This window comes from Xenopus laevis, chromosome 2S, assembly GCF_017654675.1.
Source record: "Xenopus laevis strain J_2021 chromosome 2S, Xenopus_laevis_v10.1, whole genome shotgun sequence".
Classification (NCBI taxonomy): Eukaryota; Metazoa; Chordata; class Amphibia; order Anura; family Pipidae; genus Xenopus; species Xenopus laevis.
Window position 1 is genome coordinate 64,338,340 of NC_054374.1, and position 18,181 is coordinate 64,356,520.

The 18,181-nt window shown below is 35.9% G+C and overlaps 1 protein-coding gene across 2 annotated transcripts in view; it reads right to left on the minus strand.

Annotated features, from left to right (window-relative positions):
- Positions 1-2,568: 2,568 nt before the first annotated feature.
- heatr6.S (HEAT repeat containing 6 protein S homeolog) overlaps positions 2,569-18,181 on the minus strand; it is a 30,613-nt gene continuing 15,000 nt past the window's right edge. The window contains exons 8-20 of one of the 2 annotated variants that reach the window (XM_041582972.1): positions 17,015-17,310; positions 15,310-15,487; positions 13,909-14,115; positions 12,753-12,852; positions 11,401-11,744; positions 10,928-11,050; positions 10,711-10,797; positions 8,169-8,303; positions 7,759-7,881; positions 6,053-6,177; positions 5,713-5,809; positions 4,266-4,470; positions 2,569-4,047 (exon numbers count right to left, since the gene is read on the minus strand). In XM_041582972.1, coding sequence (XP_041438906.1) covers positions 3,509-4,047; positions 4,266-4,470; positions 5,713-5,809; positions 6,053-6,177; positions 7,759-7,881; positions 8,169-8,303; positions 10,711-10,797; positions 10,928-11,050; positions 11,401-11,744; positions 12,753-12,852; positions 13,909-14,115; positions 15,310-15,487; positions 17,015-17,310 — 2,559 coding nt within the window. In that variant the 3' untranslated portion in view covers positions 2,569-3,508. 2 annotated transcript variants of the gene reach the window in all.

Genomic DNA, 18,181 nt, shown 5'->3' on the forward strand with positions numbered 1-18,181 from the left:
CGTGAAACCAGTTGATCTTCCGGTTATTGACCCTTGCCTGACTATTCTGAACTCTGTATCCTGACCCTTGCCTGGCTGTTTATTCTGAACTCTCCAATCTGACCATTGCCTGCCTGTTTATTCTGACCTTTCCTAGCTGACCCTTGCCTGTCCGACTATTCTACGCTCTCCAATCCTGATTCCGGCTTGTCTGACTATTCTTAACTCTGTTTGTGCTGGCCCAGCCTGTCAATCCACGCTACCTTATCTGGTCTGTCTTCCAAGCTGTGTTGTCTTCCATCCAGTATCCTTGGTGAAACTATCATGCCCCATTGCTCATCCAGAACCTTTAGCTTTGCTCCTCTCTTAGTAAGACCTGGCGGCATCCCAGTAGCTAAGGGCTCCTCCAGAGGTGAAAGGCGGGAGGTTCTGGAGTTAGGGTGCAGAACGTGACAGTAGCTCTGTGTGTTTTCACAGTAACACCAAAAAATTTATGTATTTTAAAGTAATGAAATTATAATATACTGTTGCCCTGCACTGGTAAACCTGGTGTGTTTGCTACATAAACTCTACAATAGTTTATAAAAACAAACTGCTTTGTAGCCATGGGGGCAGCCATTCAAGCTGGAAAAAGGAGAAAAGGCCCAGTATATGCAGCAGATAACAAATAAACTCCTGCGCTTGAATGGCTGCCCCCATGGCTACACAGTAGCTTGTAAAACTATAGTTGGTTTTCTGAACTAAACACACCACTTCATTATATTGTCATGCCTTTAAACACTTTCTTTCTTTATTTTGGTGTTACTGTTCCTTTAGGGCTACAATACTCAATTTTCAACATAAGGACAAGAAATAGGGCCACTTGATTTAAATGTGTATGTTGTTTTCTTAGTTCATACGCAAAGCAGGGGAAAATCTGAAATTGCAATTAAAGTTGTATTCTTTTTCCTACCATGCAAAGTAAAAAAAAAAAAAGATCAGTCCTCGGACAAGGTTCTGTATAATGATCAGCTCCATGTGTAAAGATAACATGCTGCAGCAAGGGCTTTGTTTATTCTCAGTGGACTACTGGTTTGCATTTACCTTGCTCAGCAGGACAGCAAGTAGAATGTACTTAGACAGTTGATGTTTGTATTGCATTGTATATTTTAGCTAAGGACATAAATATTTAGCTTTTCAGCTCATGATTCAACCCAGCTTGATTTGGGCAATGTTCTTTGTAAAGCCTGACCCTCTATAACAGACTTCATTTGATCTGGGAGGAAGGGTTCAATTCTTTTTAAACTATAGTTTTAGGTAGGGGGCCTCATTTAGCAATAATTCTGGCCCTGGCCATATTTGTTATAGGAAATTGCTGTCCATATTTATTTTAAAGCTAAAAGGGCAAATAGCTCCACATTATCAGAACAACTAATATATAGAAAACCCATTTCAGAAAACAGATTCCATACCAAAAGCATGGCAAAAATGTATTTTTAAAGGAACAGTAACACCAAAGTAATGAAAATATCATGTAGTGTTGCCCTGCACTGGTAAAACTGATCTGTTTGCTTCAGAAACACTACTATAGTTCATATAAAGCTGTGTAGCACCGGTGGAAACTGAAAAAAGGCTATATGACACAGGTTAAACAGTGGATAACAGATAACACCATTATGTTCTACAGAGCTTTTCTGCTATTTGCTGTGTAACCTGAGCCTTTTCTCCTTTGAATGGCTGCCCTCATTGCTACACAGCAGCTTATTTATTAAACTATAGTAGTGTTTCTGAAGCAAACACACCAGTTTTACCAGTGCAGGGCAACACTACATTATTTTTTTTATTTCTTTAAAACACTTATTTTTGATGATACTGTTCCTTTAATTGAAAAAAAAAACCCTTTCCATGACGGTGCCAACTCTTTGTGCACTTGTGAAAATCAATTATAAAAGAAGAACACATTTGTAAAATTGTTAGCTTCATTTTCCTCTTTGTAAAGAATTTTAAAAATGCACTGAACTATCCAAATACAGGGCTTGTGGCGCATTACAGATATGGGACCTATTATCTGGAAACCAGTTATTCTGAATGATCATTTGCCATGGTGTCCTACTAAAACTAACATTTAACAGATTATATTTTTCATTCAAAAAAAAATCACAGTCCTTGGTCAGCATAAACCCATACAGATCTAGAAGAAAATGTATTTTGGATTAACATTCATAGGGGGTTGTTAACATATTGGTACCCCCCTTCCCCCCCAATGTATGGGGTTTTCCTTGTCCTTTAAGGCATGATGTTTTGTGCTGTGTAATGATCCATTATTCTGAAACCCCATGGTCCAAGTGTTCTGCATAATGCATAATACATCCTTTCATGTACCCCAATATAGGTTTTGTGTCTTTACATTCATATCCAGGATGTGAAGAGTAACATTTTCCCTGGCACCAATGTAGTGCCCAAACTGACCTTACGTGGCAGAAATGCTGCCAGTACAAAGGGTTTTCGTAGTTCCATGCTTCTCAACCAGCATATAAAAATTATAATATGAAACAATACCATTTTTAAAAAAGCTTTCATCCTTTGCAGAAAAATAATAAAAACGGGTGCTTAGCTAAAATGCACATTTTTAATGTAAGTTAACAATAGTACAAGGTGTTGAAATGGGTATTTAAAAAAAATGAAGGAAAATAGAGGCTATGGGTGACTGCTCAGGCACATTTTTTTCCAAGTGCTCATCTCAGCAGTTTTATAATGAACCCCTACAGAGTTTAGACTCTGAACCTGCACTAAAAATTCTCCCTGCTCAGTGATCACCTCATATAATTAGCTCATCTGCGTAATTCAACCTCCTCTTTGAGTTCATTTCATTGCGACATATCAGTCATTAAGTTAAGGCCGTCAAAAAAGACAGACATTTGATTTTGCCTTAGTATCCTGTTTGTGTCATTTAAACCAATGCAAAATGTGCAAATGGAAACAAAGGTGAACAGGGAAAGACTGGTATATGCATAATGGTTCAATTATAAAATATATATCTTTCTTGCTATAGTTCCTTTTCATAAAGGAGCTAGGAAAAGAGAAATCTACTTTTATCAGGATCTACTATAATCTAAAAACAACCATAGTCAACCATAGTTTCAAGAACTAGGGTAGAATATAAGTATTCACCTCAAAGCTCACTCAAAATAACCTTAAGTGAGACTCTTGGGAGTATTTAAAAGAGCTGTTAGGCATTCTGACTAATTATTACCTAAAGCACTATTAATGCCAGGCCCCAAATCGCAGGACCAGCCCCACAATTTGGGGCCCCACTGATCTAACATGAGCTATTTAGAACACCCAAATACTGTGTTATTTTTTAAAAGCAAGTCGTGTTTGCATGAAAAAACGACAATGTGCAGTTTAGGGAAGATATTTAGTATTTAGTTAATATTTCAATCATTCTAAGAGGAAAACAAAAATAAATGACTTTACAATTACTTTAAACTCTATTATTTAAAGAAATCTGTGAGGAGGACTTTGCTCAAGACAGCAGTTGTAGTATTGGTTACAATGCTTCCATTTCTTTGTCACAGCTCACTAAAATGGCTTCAAAATAAGCCACTTCAATGAGACCTTTATTGCTTCCAGGCAGTTCCTCAAAACCCCTTATATGTTCTATTGCTCTTTGAAGCATTTTGCCTCTGTCTTGATGTTCTCTCTGTGATTCATCCCCTTGGACTTCTGATTTCACATAATGCAATACATAATTTCTGATTGAATCCCCTTTCTCCAGCAGAGTTTTCCTAATTCTAGGCAAGTCTTCCTGGCTGGCCAAGCTTAGCAAATGTATCAATGCCTGACAAATTTGTTCACGTAAACTAGCGCTATACTTAAACTCCAGAAAGTCTTCAGTATCCTCACTCTTTTGCAGTGCTGTCACCAATGCATTCCAAATATCACAATATTGTTCTGTGCTTCCATATTGCTCTCTGCTAAAAGGTATGGAAAGAGCCATTGCTGATTTTATGCGGACCTTGAAATTCTTACAGGCCTTCACAACAGTTGTAAGAGCATTGTAAGCAGCCGCTGTCCATGTAGCTTTCCCTACAAAAAAGAAATGTCATTATTTCACCACAAATTAAAATAAAAAAATAAAATAGAAAATAATTATGCTTACACACTATATATATGTCAAATAAATTCTGACCTAGTGCATCACTAAAATGAAGGTATACTGGTCCTTTAGGAAACAATTAATTTTTCCCAAGGAAATTCTCCATTTAATAAAGGCCTATAGTTCATACATACAAACTTATACTTACCAAGTGGTAAGGCTGTATTTTTAAACACATTCCCTAATGCATAGCAAGCATTCCATTTGACCTTCATGGTACCATCTCCTAGAACTGTTGAAACGAGAGCCTGTATAGCACATTCAATGCTCTCACAGAACCTTGGTTTTACAATATGATAAGGCTGCAAAAAATGCAGCAGATTTCCCAAGGCACGAACAGCATTGCTCTTCACCTAGGAAAAGTTATAAGAAGAAGATAACAGCATGCAAATTATTTGTAACGGTGGATTTAGAAAATAACGGTATAATTTATTATGCACGGTTAAGATAAAAACTGCAAAGAATAGAAAATGCCCTTTTTATTTACATAGCACCATAAAGCACATTTTTTGTATGTGAAAACATATTATAGGAACAGTAATGCCATAAATTAAAATACAATTTACTGTTGTTGACCTGCACTGGTAAAACTGTTGTGGTTGCTTTAGAAACACAATTATAGTTTATATAAATAAGCTGCTGTGTAGCTGTGGGGACAGCCACTTAAATGAAAAAGGCTCTGGTTAAATAGCAGATAAGCTCTGTAGAACATAATGGGTTATGTATTTTTACCCTGTGCCAGCTATTTAACCTGTTTGTTTAGTTGAACTACAGTAGTGTGCAAAAAGATTGGTTTTACCAATTCAAACATACAGATAGAGAGAAGCAGCATTAAGCATATAAAGTGCAAGATATCATATTGGAATAAATCCAGTATCGTCTATTAATTGATTGACAAATAGCTAATAAAGTTAACTAGTTACAGGAACCTTTTAAGGTTTCTGTATCAAAAATAAAAGCCTTTAGGCTAATGCCACACAGGGCCAGCCAATCCACTAGCCTCTGCCCACTCCTGTGTTTGCACTCAAAAGCATTGCAATGGCCTGGGTGCAGACACACGGACCAGATTTTGGAGTGGAAACTCATGAGTGTGTATTTTTGCATAAAGTGGTCTGTGTGTATGCACCCAATCTAACACAGTGTCTGTAAATGCAGACACAGGAGTGGGCAGAGGCCAACAAACGGCTGATTCCCAGCCTGTGTTTATACACAGGCCAAGAATCAGTCTTATGTGGCACTAGCCTTACTTTGCAAGACTATGGACTACTTCTTGGGCAGGGTGAAACCAACTAGTAGTCCAACAAAGTATCTGAATATTTACAGAGCAAATAAAACTTGCATTTTCACATCTTAACAGAGCCAACTGCAAACAAATACTTAAGATCTTAATGCAAACAGCTAAATAGTCTAATCCCATACTATGCGCATTTATTCCATTTAACTACATCATTCTATGACACAGTAAGTGCAAGAAACAAGAGGGCACAACAAAAACTATATCAGTCCCACAAGCAGAAGCAGTAAAAAATGCTAAATAGAAAATCATCAGTCTCACAACAAACATTCCAGTGTAAGGTCGAAGGCTTATTTTGTACCTTATCTTTGTCTTTGGATGCTTCAGTTGCTGCCCAAAGCATTTTTAGCAGGAGCATGTCTGAAAATTCCTCTTGGAAACTTTGTCCCATTGCTTCCCTGTAAACGAGAAGCAGACAAGTATTGTAATTAAAATATGTCACAAAAATAACTTAAGATCTCTGATTTATTTGCCAGGTTAAAAGATAAATATAGAAAGGCTAATTACTTTTGGCCACTCTTGGGAATAACTATGCAGACTATCGAATTCACAAAAAAAAAAAAAATATTGGCATGTACATAAGTATAAATGATCAGTGTAGTCTTCTAAACTAAGTTTGTCCAAATAACTACAGAACTTACATGTTAACAATAAGACTGTCTGTAAGGTTTCCCAAAGACCAGGCAGCCTTGGCTCGAACATTTGGAGATCTATCACTGAGACACATTAAAATTGCATTTGCCGTATCGGCCACAAACATGACATCCTGCAGAGGAAAGGAACAGAAGGGAGACAATTGCATTAGTTAAGATCAAGTACAAACCTTTACTCTAACACAGCTCTTGCCTACGGTACTCTCTCTAAATCTCAGCAACAACTTTTTCTTGCAGCACACCACTTACTTATCACTGCTGGATGCATTTGTATTCCAAGCCACTTCCAAGCCAATTGTATCATCCAGACAAAAAAAATAATTGTTCTAAATCTGCTATGTATTTGCAAAATCATTCCCATACATTTATTAATCAGCCTCTCTCAGACAAGATCCCTTTTCAGAGGTTAATGTACCTATAACCTAATTGTTAGGTGTTGGTAGACATAAAGCAAGTGTGTCCACTGGAAGCTGAACTGAAAGTCCTGTCCAGGCAGCATCAGGTTTATATCAGCACTATTATTAACTGGACATAATGCTTATGTCCCAGTTACGGCTGCACTGTAGATTACTGAATTGTGTTTTAAAGCTGTCCATTAGTATTGTAACTTGAAGGTCATGAATACTAGCATGAATGACCTGTTACTGGGAGATTTAACTGTCCACAATTGATGTTGAATTTGTGCCTGGCCAAACCAAATCCTTAAAATCATGTGACTTTTCACCAAACAAGAAAGTAAAAACATTTTAACTGCACACTGAGCACATGGTTCCTATTCCTGACTTGCATATGCAAATTAAGATTCAGATTCAGTTCGAATTCGGCCAAATCTTCCACAACGGATTCAGGGGTTCTGCCGAATCCAAAATAGTGGATTTGGTGCATCACTACTTAAGGGGGCACTATCGCAAAAATGACAATGGAATATATGCTTCATCACTAGGGATGGGTGAATTTTTTCGCCTTGTTTCGCCGAAAAAATGACGCCCATAGACTTGTATGGTGTCGTGCGTCAATATAAAAAGACACGCGTCAAAAAAATTTTTGGGCGAAATGAAATCGGTCAAATTCGCTCATCCCTATTCATCACACTGAAATAAGACTTTTTCTACAGTTAATTAAAAATTCTGTACTGTCTCTGACATAATCAAGTTTATCTTCACTATTCCTCTCTCAGCATGTGTTTCTCTTCATTCTCTCTTCATGCAGCAGTTGGGTGTCAGATATTCATTGACAGTTAGATCCAATATATCTTATAGGGGGGCTCATTTTGCCTAGAAGATGTATTAGACCTCACACTTTTAAAATCACCAGACATCATGTCCCTCTAAATGCAGAATTTGTGCAAAAGGCAGTTATTTTGTTACATTTTGAGTGAGCTCTAATTCCTCTGCTAGGAAAGGAGCCCCCATATAAGTTATATTGGATTTAACTGTCAATGAATATCTGACACTCAACTCCTGCAAGAAGACAGAATGAAGAGAAACAGATGCTGTGAGAGGGATAGTGAAGATAAACAACGCACTGTTTATCCTATACAAACATTCGGATTTACAGGTTATATATATGACTTTTATGTACACATCAAAGCATTGAATATTTAAGCCACTAAATCCAAATGAATAGATATACAGTATTATTAATAGGATGTAATAGCAAATTGTAATATAATTTAGAGACAATGTGATACCTACCTGCCGAAGGCAAGGAAAGAGAATATAAACTCCAAGTGCTCTGGCAGCTGCAGCTTTTACTAGTGGATTCTCACTGTGATTCAAACCCAGCAACAGGGTTATGCAAAGAATCTGGCGATCATTCTGCAATTGCATGTAGTTATGGTTAAATAATCTGATCAGATTGTAGCACTAACTGACACGGATAACCTATCATTTGTATACCAAACATTTATAATTTGCCAGAAAAAAATCACTACACTTTAGTAAAATACTAATATTAGCCTTTTGTCAGTATTATTCCATGTGCTAGAATAGGCATGTAATAAAAAACAGCAAGAAAAGATCCTGAAAACTACAGGCATAAATGTGTTCTTTACCATGTTCACAAATAACTGAAAGTATTGAATTTGTTTTATAATTTTACTTACTGGCAAATTGCTGAAAGCTTCTGGCAAAACCGATGACAAAGCATCACAGGCACTTGTCTGAAGAGTAGGATGCTGTTCATTTTGCAGTGCTGCAGGCAAGGGGCCATTTAAAATCATATTCCAAAATGTTACAGCCTGATGAAATAAACCAATAAAGACAAGTATTACTACTGTGTTTTAGCAACATCTCTAAACATTTAAATGTATTATTGAAGTTTAAAAGAGAGACATTGAAATTTTAAAAAAAAGTATTTTTCATGTTCAAAGGAAAACTATACCCCCAAAATGAATACTTAAGCAACAGATAGTTTATATCAAATTGAATGACATATCAAAGAATCTTACCAAACTGGAATATATATTTACATAAATATTGCTCTTTGAAATCCCTTGCCTTGAACCACCATTTCGTGACTCTATCTGTGCTGCCTCAGAGATCACCTGACCAGAACTGGAGTTGCTGAGTAATCAATGAAGACGTTTCACTACTCATCCGAGCAGCTTCTTCAGTTGAACTGAAGAAGCTGCTCGGATGAGTAGTGAAACGTCTTCATTGATTACTCAGCAAGTCCAGTTGTTTTTAGATTGACCTATACTAGATATACCATGACCTGGATGAATGAAAATCTTCATAGTCACCTGACCAGAAATACTACAACTCTAACTGTAACAGGAAGAAGTGAGGAAGCAAAAGGCAGAACTCGGTCTGTTAATTGGCTCATGTGACCTTACATGTGGTTTGTATGTGTGCACAGTGAATCGTACGATCTCAGGGGCGGCCCTTATTTTTTAAAATGGCAATTTTCTATTAATGATTACCCAATGGCACATACTACTAAAAAAGTATATTATGATGATAATGGTTCATTTACATGAAGCAGGGTTTTACACATGAGCTGTTTTACTCAGTATCTTTTAATAGAGACCTACATTGTTTGGGGGGTATAGTTTTCCTTTAACAACGGAAGGACATCTCCCATAGACTCCATTATATCCGAATTTTAAAAAATGATTTCCTTTTTCTCTATAATAATAGCAGTTGCTTGTACTTGATCCAAACGAATATATAATTAATTCTTATTGGAAGCAAAACCAGCCTATTGGGTTTAATGTTTACATGATTTTCTAATAGACAATGTATGAAGATTCAAATTGCGGAAAGATCCCTCATCTGGAAAACCCCAGGTCCTGAGCATTCAGGTCCTATACATATCCATTTTCCTTTAAACATCTTGTGTTCCTGTCCGAGTGGAAAGGAAAATGGATATGTATGGACAAGCAATGAACATCTCTCCTCTTCCCATAATAACACAAAATGGAGGCATAGCTATTGCAGAGCCACACTTTACACAGCACTCTGAAGAATGAATTGTTAGAGCAATAGTCACTGAAATAAATGCAATTTAACAGGAAGATTTGCTTGTTCAAACCAAATAGAAAAGTAATTTGTCAAATTATGGTCCAGATCTACTCTTGCAGCAGTCAGCTAAATTGCCAGAACATTCAGGGCACGAGGAAATCCATTTAGCCAATAAATGCTTATACATACAATTGCAATCAAACATACATACATTAACCAAACTGGCTAAATAGAATCTACTGCAATTCAATTAGATTCTATTGGCTTGTTTTAGGGCCTGTTTTAGAAATATGTTCAAGATTGGCTGATATTATCTGCCTACACATGGCCAGCAAAAAAAATAAAAAAAAAAGTATATTTCTAATCGAGTAATACATTGGGGTCCTTATTTATCAAAATCTAAATTTTTGTGATTATTTTAATTTAAAAAGTCAGACCAAACTAGAATCCATGATTGTGCCTTATTTATTATTAAAAAAGCTTAGATTGGCTACAAACACAGAAAAATCAAGTGAAAATACGAATTGCTCAATTTTTTCTGGCTTTTTCCAGAAAAGCCTGAGTTTTTCAGATTTTTGCCTGAAAAGTCCAAAATAGTCGGATTTTTGGGCTAATTCCAGTGCAGACTACAGAAACTTCCAAATAGGATAGGGACCTCTCCCACTGACTTATATACAACCTCAGCAGTTTTGAGATGCCGGATTTTCAGACTGTTTCCATGCTCGGGGTGTAATAAATCTCTAAAAATTTGTGTTTTTTTTTTTCTACTAATAATTCTGATTTCATAATAAATAAAAAAAAAAAACACTATCAATTTACCAAGTTTTTTACATTCGGACTTTCATAAAGACCCCCATGAGTGTTTCTAAATCTGATTTAATAGTAGGTAAATATTCTGAAATAATCATATTTAGTAATTAAATAATGATGAATGGGGCATGCACAGGTGTTGTTTTAATTATCTGTTTGGCCCTACTTAAACAAAAAAAAATTGTACAATTTTAAGGAGCTTTTTGCCCTGTAGGACTATCTACAGTAGAACCACAATTAAATTTTTTTTTGTGCAAGTAGATTCTGTTTTTTTCATGATTCTTCAGTAAAAAGAGGGTTCTACTGTGTGCTGCTATACAAGGTTTCTGTTCCTAATAGGTAGGATCAATAATCAAAATGCAGAAAACTTACCTGATTAATTGGAACCATCAGATTTATGGGAACTATAGAATCTGGTTTCTGCTGCTGAACGATCCCTGTGCCTAGCTCTTCTAAAAGCTGCAATTAAGAAAATTATTAAGAGCTTTAAAGAAACAGCACTGGAAAACTCAATAAATATCTTAATAAACAACAGACTTTTCCAGATAACGATAATAAAAAAACCAAACAAACAATAGATTAATCTTACCTTTGCACCATGAAGCTGGATTGAAGCGTCTGTCTCTTGCATACACTTGCAGGCCACCTCACCAAGTTCTATTAGGTAGCTTTGTGCCATATTGAAACAGCCCTTAACAAGGCATGCTAATACCTGCAAAACAGAAAATAAGCCGTATTTTCCTTTGAAAGGGATTATTGCTGGGCATTGGTTATTTTTTGATGGAAAACAATCTACCACAAAAGACTTGGTCAGATTCAGAATCCTTATTAGCGTATTAAAATTTCAGGGGAAAAAAAAACAAAAAACTGAATCATTTGAGAATAAATTGTCATCTTCGGTTGTGCATCAAAGTCATGACTTTTAGGCTTCAAATTCAGCTACCATCAGATGTTCAGTGCTTTAAAGTCACATGACTTTCAGAATTATAGATTGAATGTATCCCAAATTATGTTAAAAGAAACTTCTCTCTTGATATTTAAAATGTGCTGTTTCAGCAGTACCTGCAATGCTTCTAATCGTACTGGAGAGGGTTCATACATGACAGCTGGTGTGGAGCTGGGTTCACTATCTGAATAAGAGTCTTCTCGTGGTTCAACCACTAGTGTGATGCACAGTCGTATAAGCCAGCAAGACTGGGAGTGTTCAGAATGGAGGCCATTTTTCTTTCCCCCTTCCAACATTGATTCTTTTCTATTACTTTCAGGGTCACTTGGAGTAGCAGACCCGCTATTTTGTGATAGCGAGTATAATGGTTGTTGTAAAAGAAGCTGCACTTCAGGTAAAGACACCTGGGCAGATACAATGGCACCTAATAAGGTGAGGCTCGAGACACGGACATTGACATCTGTTTATAAAAAGAAAAACATATAAGGTTGGCTGAAATCTGAGCAATCAACAGACATATTATAATACAGATATGGGACCTGTTATCCAAAATGCTCCGGGCCTGCGGTTGTCCAGATAATGGATTTTTCCAGAACTTGGTTCTTCATACTTTAAGTCTACTAGAAAATCATGTAAACGTTAAATATGCCCAATAGGCTGGTTCTGCTTCCAATAAGGATTAATTATATCTTTGTGTGGATCAATAAGGTATCATTTAATTAAATCAATTTTTTTTAAAAAAAAAAATCTAGATTATAATGGAGTCTATGAGATATGGCCTTTTTGCAATCTGGAGCTTCCTCCATAATGGGTTTCCATGTAACAGATCTCATACTTGTACATACTATGAAAACATTTAAGAACCATCAAATCCACTTAATTATTATTAAAGGGATACTGTCATGGGAAAAAAAAAATTTTTTCAAAATGAATCAGTTAATAGTGCTGCTCCAGCAGAATTCTGCACTGAAATCCATTTCTCAAAAGAGCAAACAGATTTTTTTATATTCAATTTTGAAATCCGACATGGGGCTAGAAATATTGTCAATTGCCCCAAAACACACTTGGATGGGGCAAAAAAGACCCAGAATGAAAATTGAAAACAGACAATACAGGGAATTGTGAATACAGAGCTGCCTCTATACAAGTTTACTTATAACAGATATTGCCAGGCAAGCTTCACCTCCTTCCTCAATACTGAACCCTTTAATAGTTATTAGTGTAAAACTGTAAAACCAATAAAAGAATTATAAATTTAAAAAAAGTATAAAGTTGCTGGATGTTAATGGTTGCCTATCCAGGATGGCTGATTCAAAGTGAAGTACATTGCAACTCAGCCAAAAAATGCTAATTGCTGCTAAATGAGAAATAGATGCTTTCAATATACTTTCTGCTGCTGGGAAAACAAAAATTTAAAATAAAATCTCAACAATGAATGAATAAATAAAGTTTATTTTAAAGCACACACCTTTATTGCGGATATAAGGTTTAATTTGGTTCCAAACTCGAGTGAGCAATCCAGGTTTCAGTCTGTGATATGGTGCATTGGATACTAGGTTGGCAAGGCACTGTCATTAAAAGCAAGGGAAACACATTTTAAGATGAAAATGCAAGATGTCTTTGTAGTTGAATGTACACTGCAGTAGAGTAAAAATTATGTAAAGGACATCGACAACTAATTAACAATGAAATATAGTAAAGCCTAAACCAGTAAATAGTCCATTAGTCTAACTGCTAAACTGCTGCTATTTATAATTCATTAAGAATAATGCCATATGTGGTGGATTCTCGGTCTGCCAATAAATGCAGGACAAACATCAGCCCCAACACTCCTTAGCTTACTGATGTGCCTGCATTCGGAGCCATGCATTGGTCCGAGTTCTGGCACATGGAGCAGATTTCATTGCCAAAATGCTGAAGTGTGCATTTTGTAGCCAAAATCCACATCATGTATCTGCGCCCAGCTGACACAGTGACTCTGGGTGCAGACAACTTCGGACTGGGGGCTCAATGGGCTGCTGCCAGTCTCTTATTCAAATCTATGGATTGCTGCTATGGTAATTTGGGCCCTAGCAACCAGATTGCTAAAGCTGCAAACTGGAGAGCTGCTGAATAAAAGGATAAATAACAACCACCACAAATCCAAAATGAAAACCCATTGCAAACTGTCTCTGAATATCACTCCCTGCATCATTTAAAAGTTCATATAAAAGGTGATCAACCCCTTTAATAAATCTAACAGACAAACCAAAAGAATAGCTTGCTTTGTTATTACTGCAAGTACAGGTATGGGATCCCTTATCCAGAAACCATTTCTCCAAAAAGGTCAGAATTATGAGAAGTCTGTCTACTTTAGAGTCCATTTTACGGAAATAATTCAAATTCTTTAAAACTATTTCCTTACTCTCTGTAATAATGAATCAGTAACTTGTGCTTAATCCTAACTATACTGCATCAATCCATGAATATTGGTGGCAAAACAATGATTTTTGCACACTAAGGTATGGTGATCCAAATTAAGTAAAAAGATTTTATCAGGAAAACACCAGGTTCCAAGCACTCCATAATATAGGTTCTATACCTGCATTTGATTTGCATTTGGTGCAGTACATATCAATACATACCTTAATAATTTGTGTCAGAGTTTGCGCAGAAGACTCCGCTACTATTGCTAAAAGTAAACATCTGTGCAGCTCCCTGATGCTTGATGCAAGGGTAACAGAAAGAGGAGTGAATGCCCTCTTGTGGTCACTTGCATCATCAGCAACAGAGAGAAACTGTTTAGACCCATCTAAAATGGCAGAGAGAACTTGCAGAGCACATGCACGTGTCTAAAACAAAAAAACAAGATTAACAACCATAAGTCTATTTTGCAAATCATTTTGCTTCCTAACCAAGAAATAGATAGATTTTTAAGTATAACAAATTAATGTGAAGGATTTTTTTTTAAAGGAAGAGAAAAAGGCAATAATCATTTGTCCATGTTGTTCTTTTGTAAATGACATTTGTAATGTACGATTTCTTTAAGCCATTCAAACACTACACACATGGGGCATATAACTAAAGCATGATCTTTGATAGGTGTCCACTTTCACAGTTCAGTAACAGTGATCATGGATGGTCTTTTTGTAGAATGACATGGTCAGTCCATATCATATTTTATTATTTTGCACTACCCTGGGAATCACAGTCAGGTCTTATAAATACCTCCTATATATACACTCAAAACAGTCAGGATCATTTCAACTGCACTTATTTCTGCTGGCATAAAGTACTTGCAGCATATCACAACTTTGATGCAACAGTGGAGTGGAAATGTGCTCAAATGTATTAGAATTGTGATTTGCTGCAATTTTGACGCAATGGTATAAAAGTAAAGGTGTCCAATCACATTTTCAGAAACATTTCACACTAAGGTGCAGATTTATCAGAGTTACTTTAATTCGGATGAACTCGAATGACCTCGAAATTTGAATAGTATCTTATTTAAGAAAAAACTTCAATGTCTAAAACTAGAATAAATATTACCCACAAGAAAACTCGAATTGAATTCAAATCAAATTCGACAAATTTCTCCAAAAAAAAAAAAAACCTCGAATGTTAGGAAGGTTATCTTTAAATGGGTCACTGTATCTCTTCCATTGACTTCTACATGAACTCGGCAGGTTTTAGGTGGCGAATAGTCAAATTTGAGTTGCTCCCAGGGTCCAGGCATGATAAATCTCGAATTTGAGTTCAAGTTTGGATTATTCCCATCTCAAATTTGAATTCTAACCATAATAAATCTGCCCCTAAGTGATTCAAACCTTTGGCTAATGTCACATACAGAGGTTTGTTTGCTAGTGGAAGACTGTCCACAAAGCCAGCTATCATCCTGTATATGCTGTGACAAAGATGTCATAACCTGTGACTTAACTAACAGAGAAATATAAGATCACCAAGAATAAAGAAACATTAAATAACAAAATCATTCTATACAAGGTTTCAACTAGAATATTTTAAAAAGAATAGCATTTCCAAAATACCTTTGGAGAACTGTCTTTAAGTGCAATCGTCATCAAAGACACAGACTGTGGACTTCCTATGCCAGAAATATCTGGAACAAAGGCGGACCAATAACCATAAAGAACTTTTTTCTCAATGGACTTTATTGTAGATAGGAAGCATGATAAGGCACCTTGTCGAACTTTGGCTTGGAAAGACCTTAAATGACAGAAAACTGATTTTAAGGGAAACTATACCTTCAGAATGTATACTTTCTATTTTTTTTTATCTGTTTTATATATGGGCTATTTTATGTGATTTGCTTTTATAGAGATCTGCAATATTTAGGGGTTAGTTTCTCTTTAATGTAGCATTCTAAAGGTTTTTTATTTTTTTTAATTATTACCAATGCACAGCAGAGAGTTAAAGGAACAGTAACATCAAAAAATGAAAATGTGTTAAAGGAATGACAATATAATGTACTGCTGCCCAGCACTGGTAACACTGGTGTGTTTGCAACTATAATTTATATAAACACATTGCTTGAATGGCTGCCCCCATGGGTACACAACAAAGGATACACAATAGATAACAGATACGGTCTGAAGAATTCCATTGTATACTACAGAGCAGTATATTTTCTACAGTTTGAAACACACTGAATCAGAATAAGCAGCACATTAGGATACCTAGAAGAAATGTAACCTTAGCGTGTTTATGCATTTTCATCCTTCAAAACATAGCAAACAACACTATAAGGTTTAATCATGACCGCAATTGCTCTGTGCAAGGTGCAATTTTCAGACAGTTTGCCATGCTTTTTATTTAACTGCAGTGTTTTTTTTCCCAAGAATTTCCGCATCATCGTGGCCAAGGGAGCAGCATCCAAGATGTCAAAAAAAACTCTATTGTGTAAGTTTTTTCATTAATCAGTCCCATACTGGGACTCATTCTGTATTTGTTAGGGTGTAAGTCTGTTGCATCTATTAATGCAGCCGGCTATGGAAAACCTGGAAATGACACACTTGTGCAAAATTCTTCATAACAAACAAACAAACATAATTTGGCACAACAATGCGAAAGTGTTATGTACCCTTAACAACATTTGTGCTCGTTTACAACGTTGTACCAGGTATGGGAAATGTTATCCAGAATGCTGGGGACCTGGGGTTTTCAGGATAACGTATCTTTCTGTAATTTGGGTCTTCATGCCTTATTCTTTTAAACATTAAATAACCCCAATAGACTAGTTTTTCTTCCAATAAGGATTTATTATATCTTAGTTGGGATCAAGTACAGGCTACGGTTTTATTATTACAGAGACAAAGGAAATCATTTTTAAAAATTTGGATTATTTGGATAAAATGGAGTCTATGGGAGACAGCCATTCCATTATTCTGAGTTTTCTGGATATCGGGTTTCCGGATAAGGGATCCTATACCTGTAGTACAACCACATAGTGTTCATAAATGAGCTCTTACAATTTCCGTTATATTTTCCTGGTGATGGAAAATACCTTGCTGCAATGCTTCCTGAAAGAGGTGAGCACAGAAGCAAGTTTTTGCAGTAGTGCACACAACAATGGGCCCACTATACCCCAAGCAGCCAACATTTCAATTTATAAAGAAATGCAGAGCACATATACAAAGAGTTCAAAATACACAAAATATGGTGAATACTACTTTACTTTAGAGGCCAATACAGGAATAACATTTTTTATATGGTCATAGGAAGTTAAAATCACACCTTATTTTATTCTGCAAACTGCCTTCTGCATCAGAATATTCAGAGTCGCTGCTGTTAATTTTTTTGTATCTCTGAACTTGTGGTGAGAAATGATCCTTCCCCACTTGTCCTTGGTGAGGGTCTAAAGGAGATTTCTGAGGTCCTAAGTAAAGACTATGTTGTGCCTCGCCAGAACACAATTTCATTTTTTCTAAGTCTTTATTTATTTCTGCTCCGATTTCATTTTTTAATTCTTCTTTGGATTCTTCTCCCTGGTGTCCTTTCTTTTGCTTGCCTGCTTTCCTTTTCTTCTTGCTCTGTGTGAATTGTGAACACAACATCCTTTAGCAACACTGCATATAAAGCAGAAGAAAAGACTGCTTACATTGCACACCTTGGATAAACCTGTTCTAGAGGTAAGTGTTCCAGTATATTGTCCTTTCAGACTTAACTAAACAAAGAGATGCTGACACCAGAAATTAAACTAATCTATCCTTACATTATTTGCCCAATGTTTTTACATTACCTATCTGATCCACCATGCTCCTCTATGAGGAGGTGCTCGTATTTTTGCAGCAGCAATGTACCATTATGAACTATAACTGACTGGTTGAGAAGTGACAGGTCAGGTTGATAAAACAGTCAGGTTTAAAGGAACTGTTCAGTATAAAAATAAAAACTTGGTAAACAGATAGGCTGTGAAAAGTAAAACAAGTTTTCAATATAGTTAGTTAACCAAAAATGTTGGTGTGACTTGATGTTTAACATAACAGTCAGAACTTTCTACTTTTACCCAGTTTTTTTTTTACACTGAACTGTTCCTTTAAGATCTTCAAGCAACAATTACTAACGAAAGCAGATGACCTATAGGTAATATTTATTGTAAATTAATATTCTGAAGATGATTTTATTGTCAGTATCAGTGTAAAATGAATTTTTGTATAAGTATATACAAAGACGTTTGGGAAGGTGTTATTAATGCTACTAACATTGAAAATCTTCTGTTACAAAGTTAAACTCAAGACACCTAAAGCAGAAACATATAATACTTATATTAATCTGGATTCACAGAGATACTTCTAAATTACAGCCTAACCTAATGTGTGTGTTTTCAGATCTCAAAAATGCAAATCAAAGGAATTGAGAAACTGCATCAATAGCATTATCAATAGGAAAAAATGTATGCTG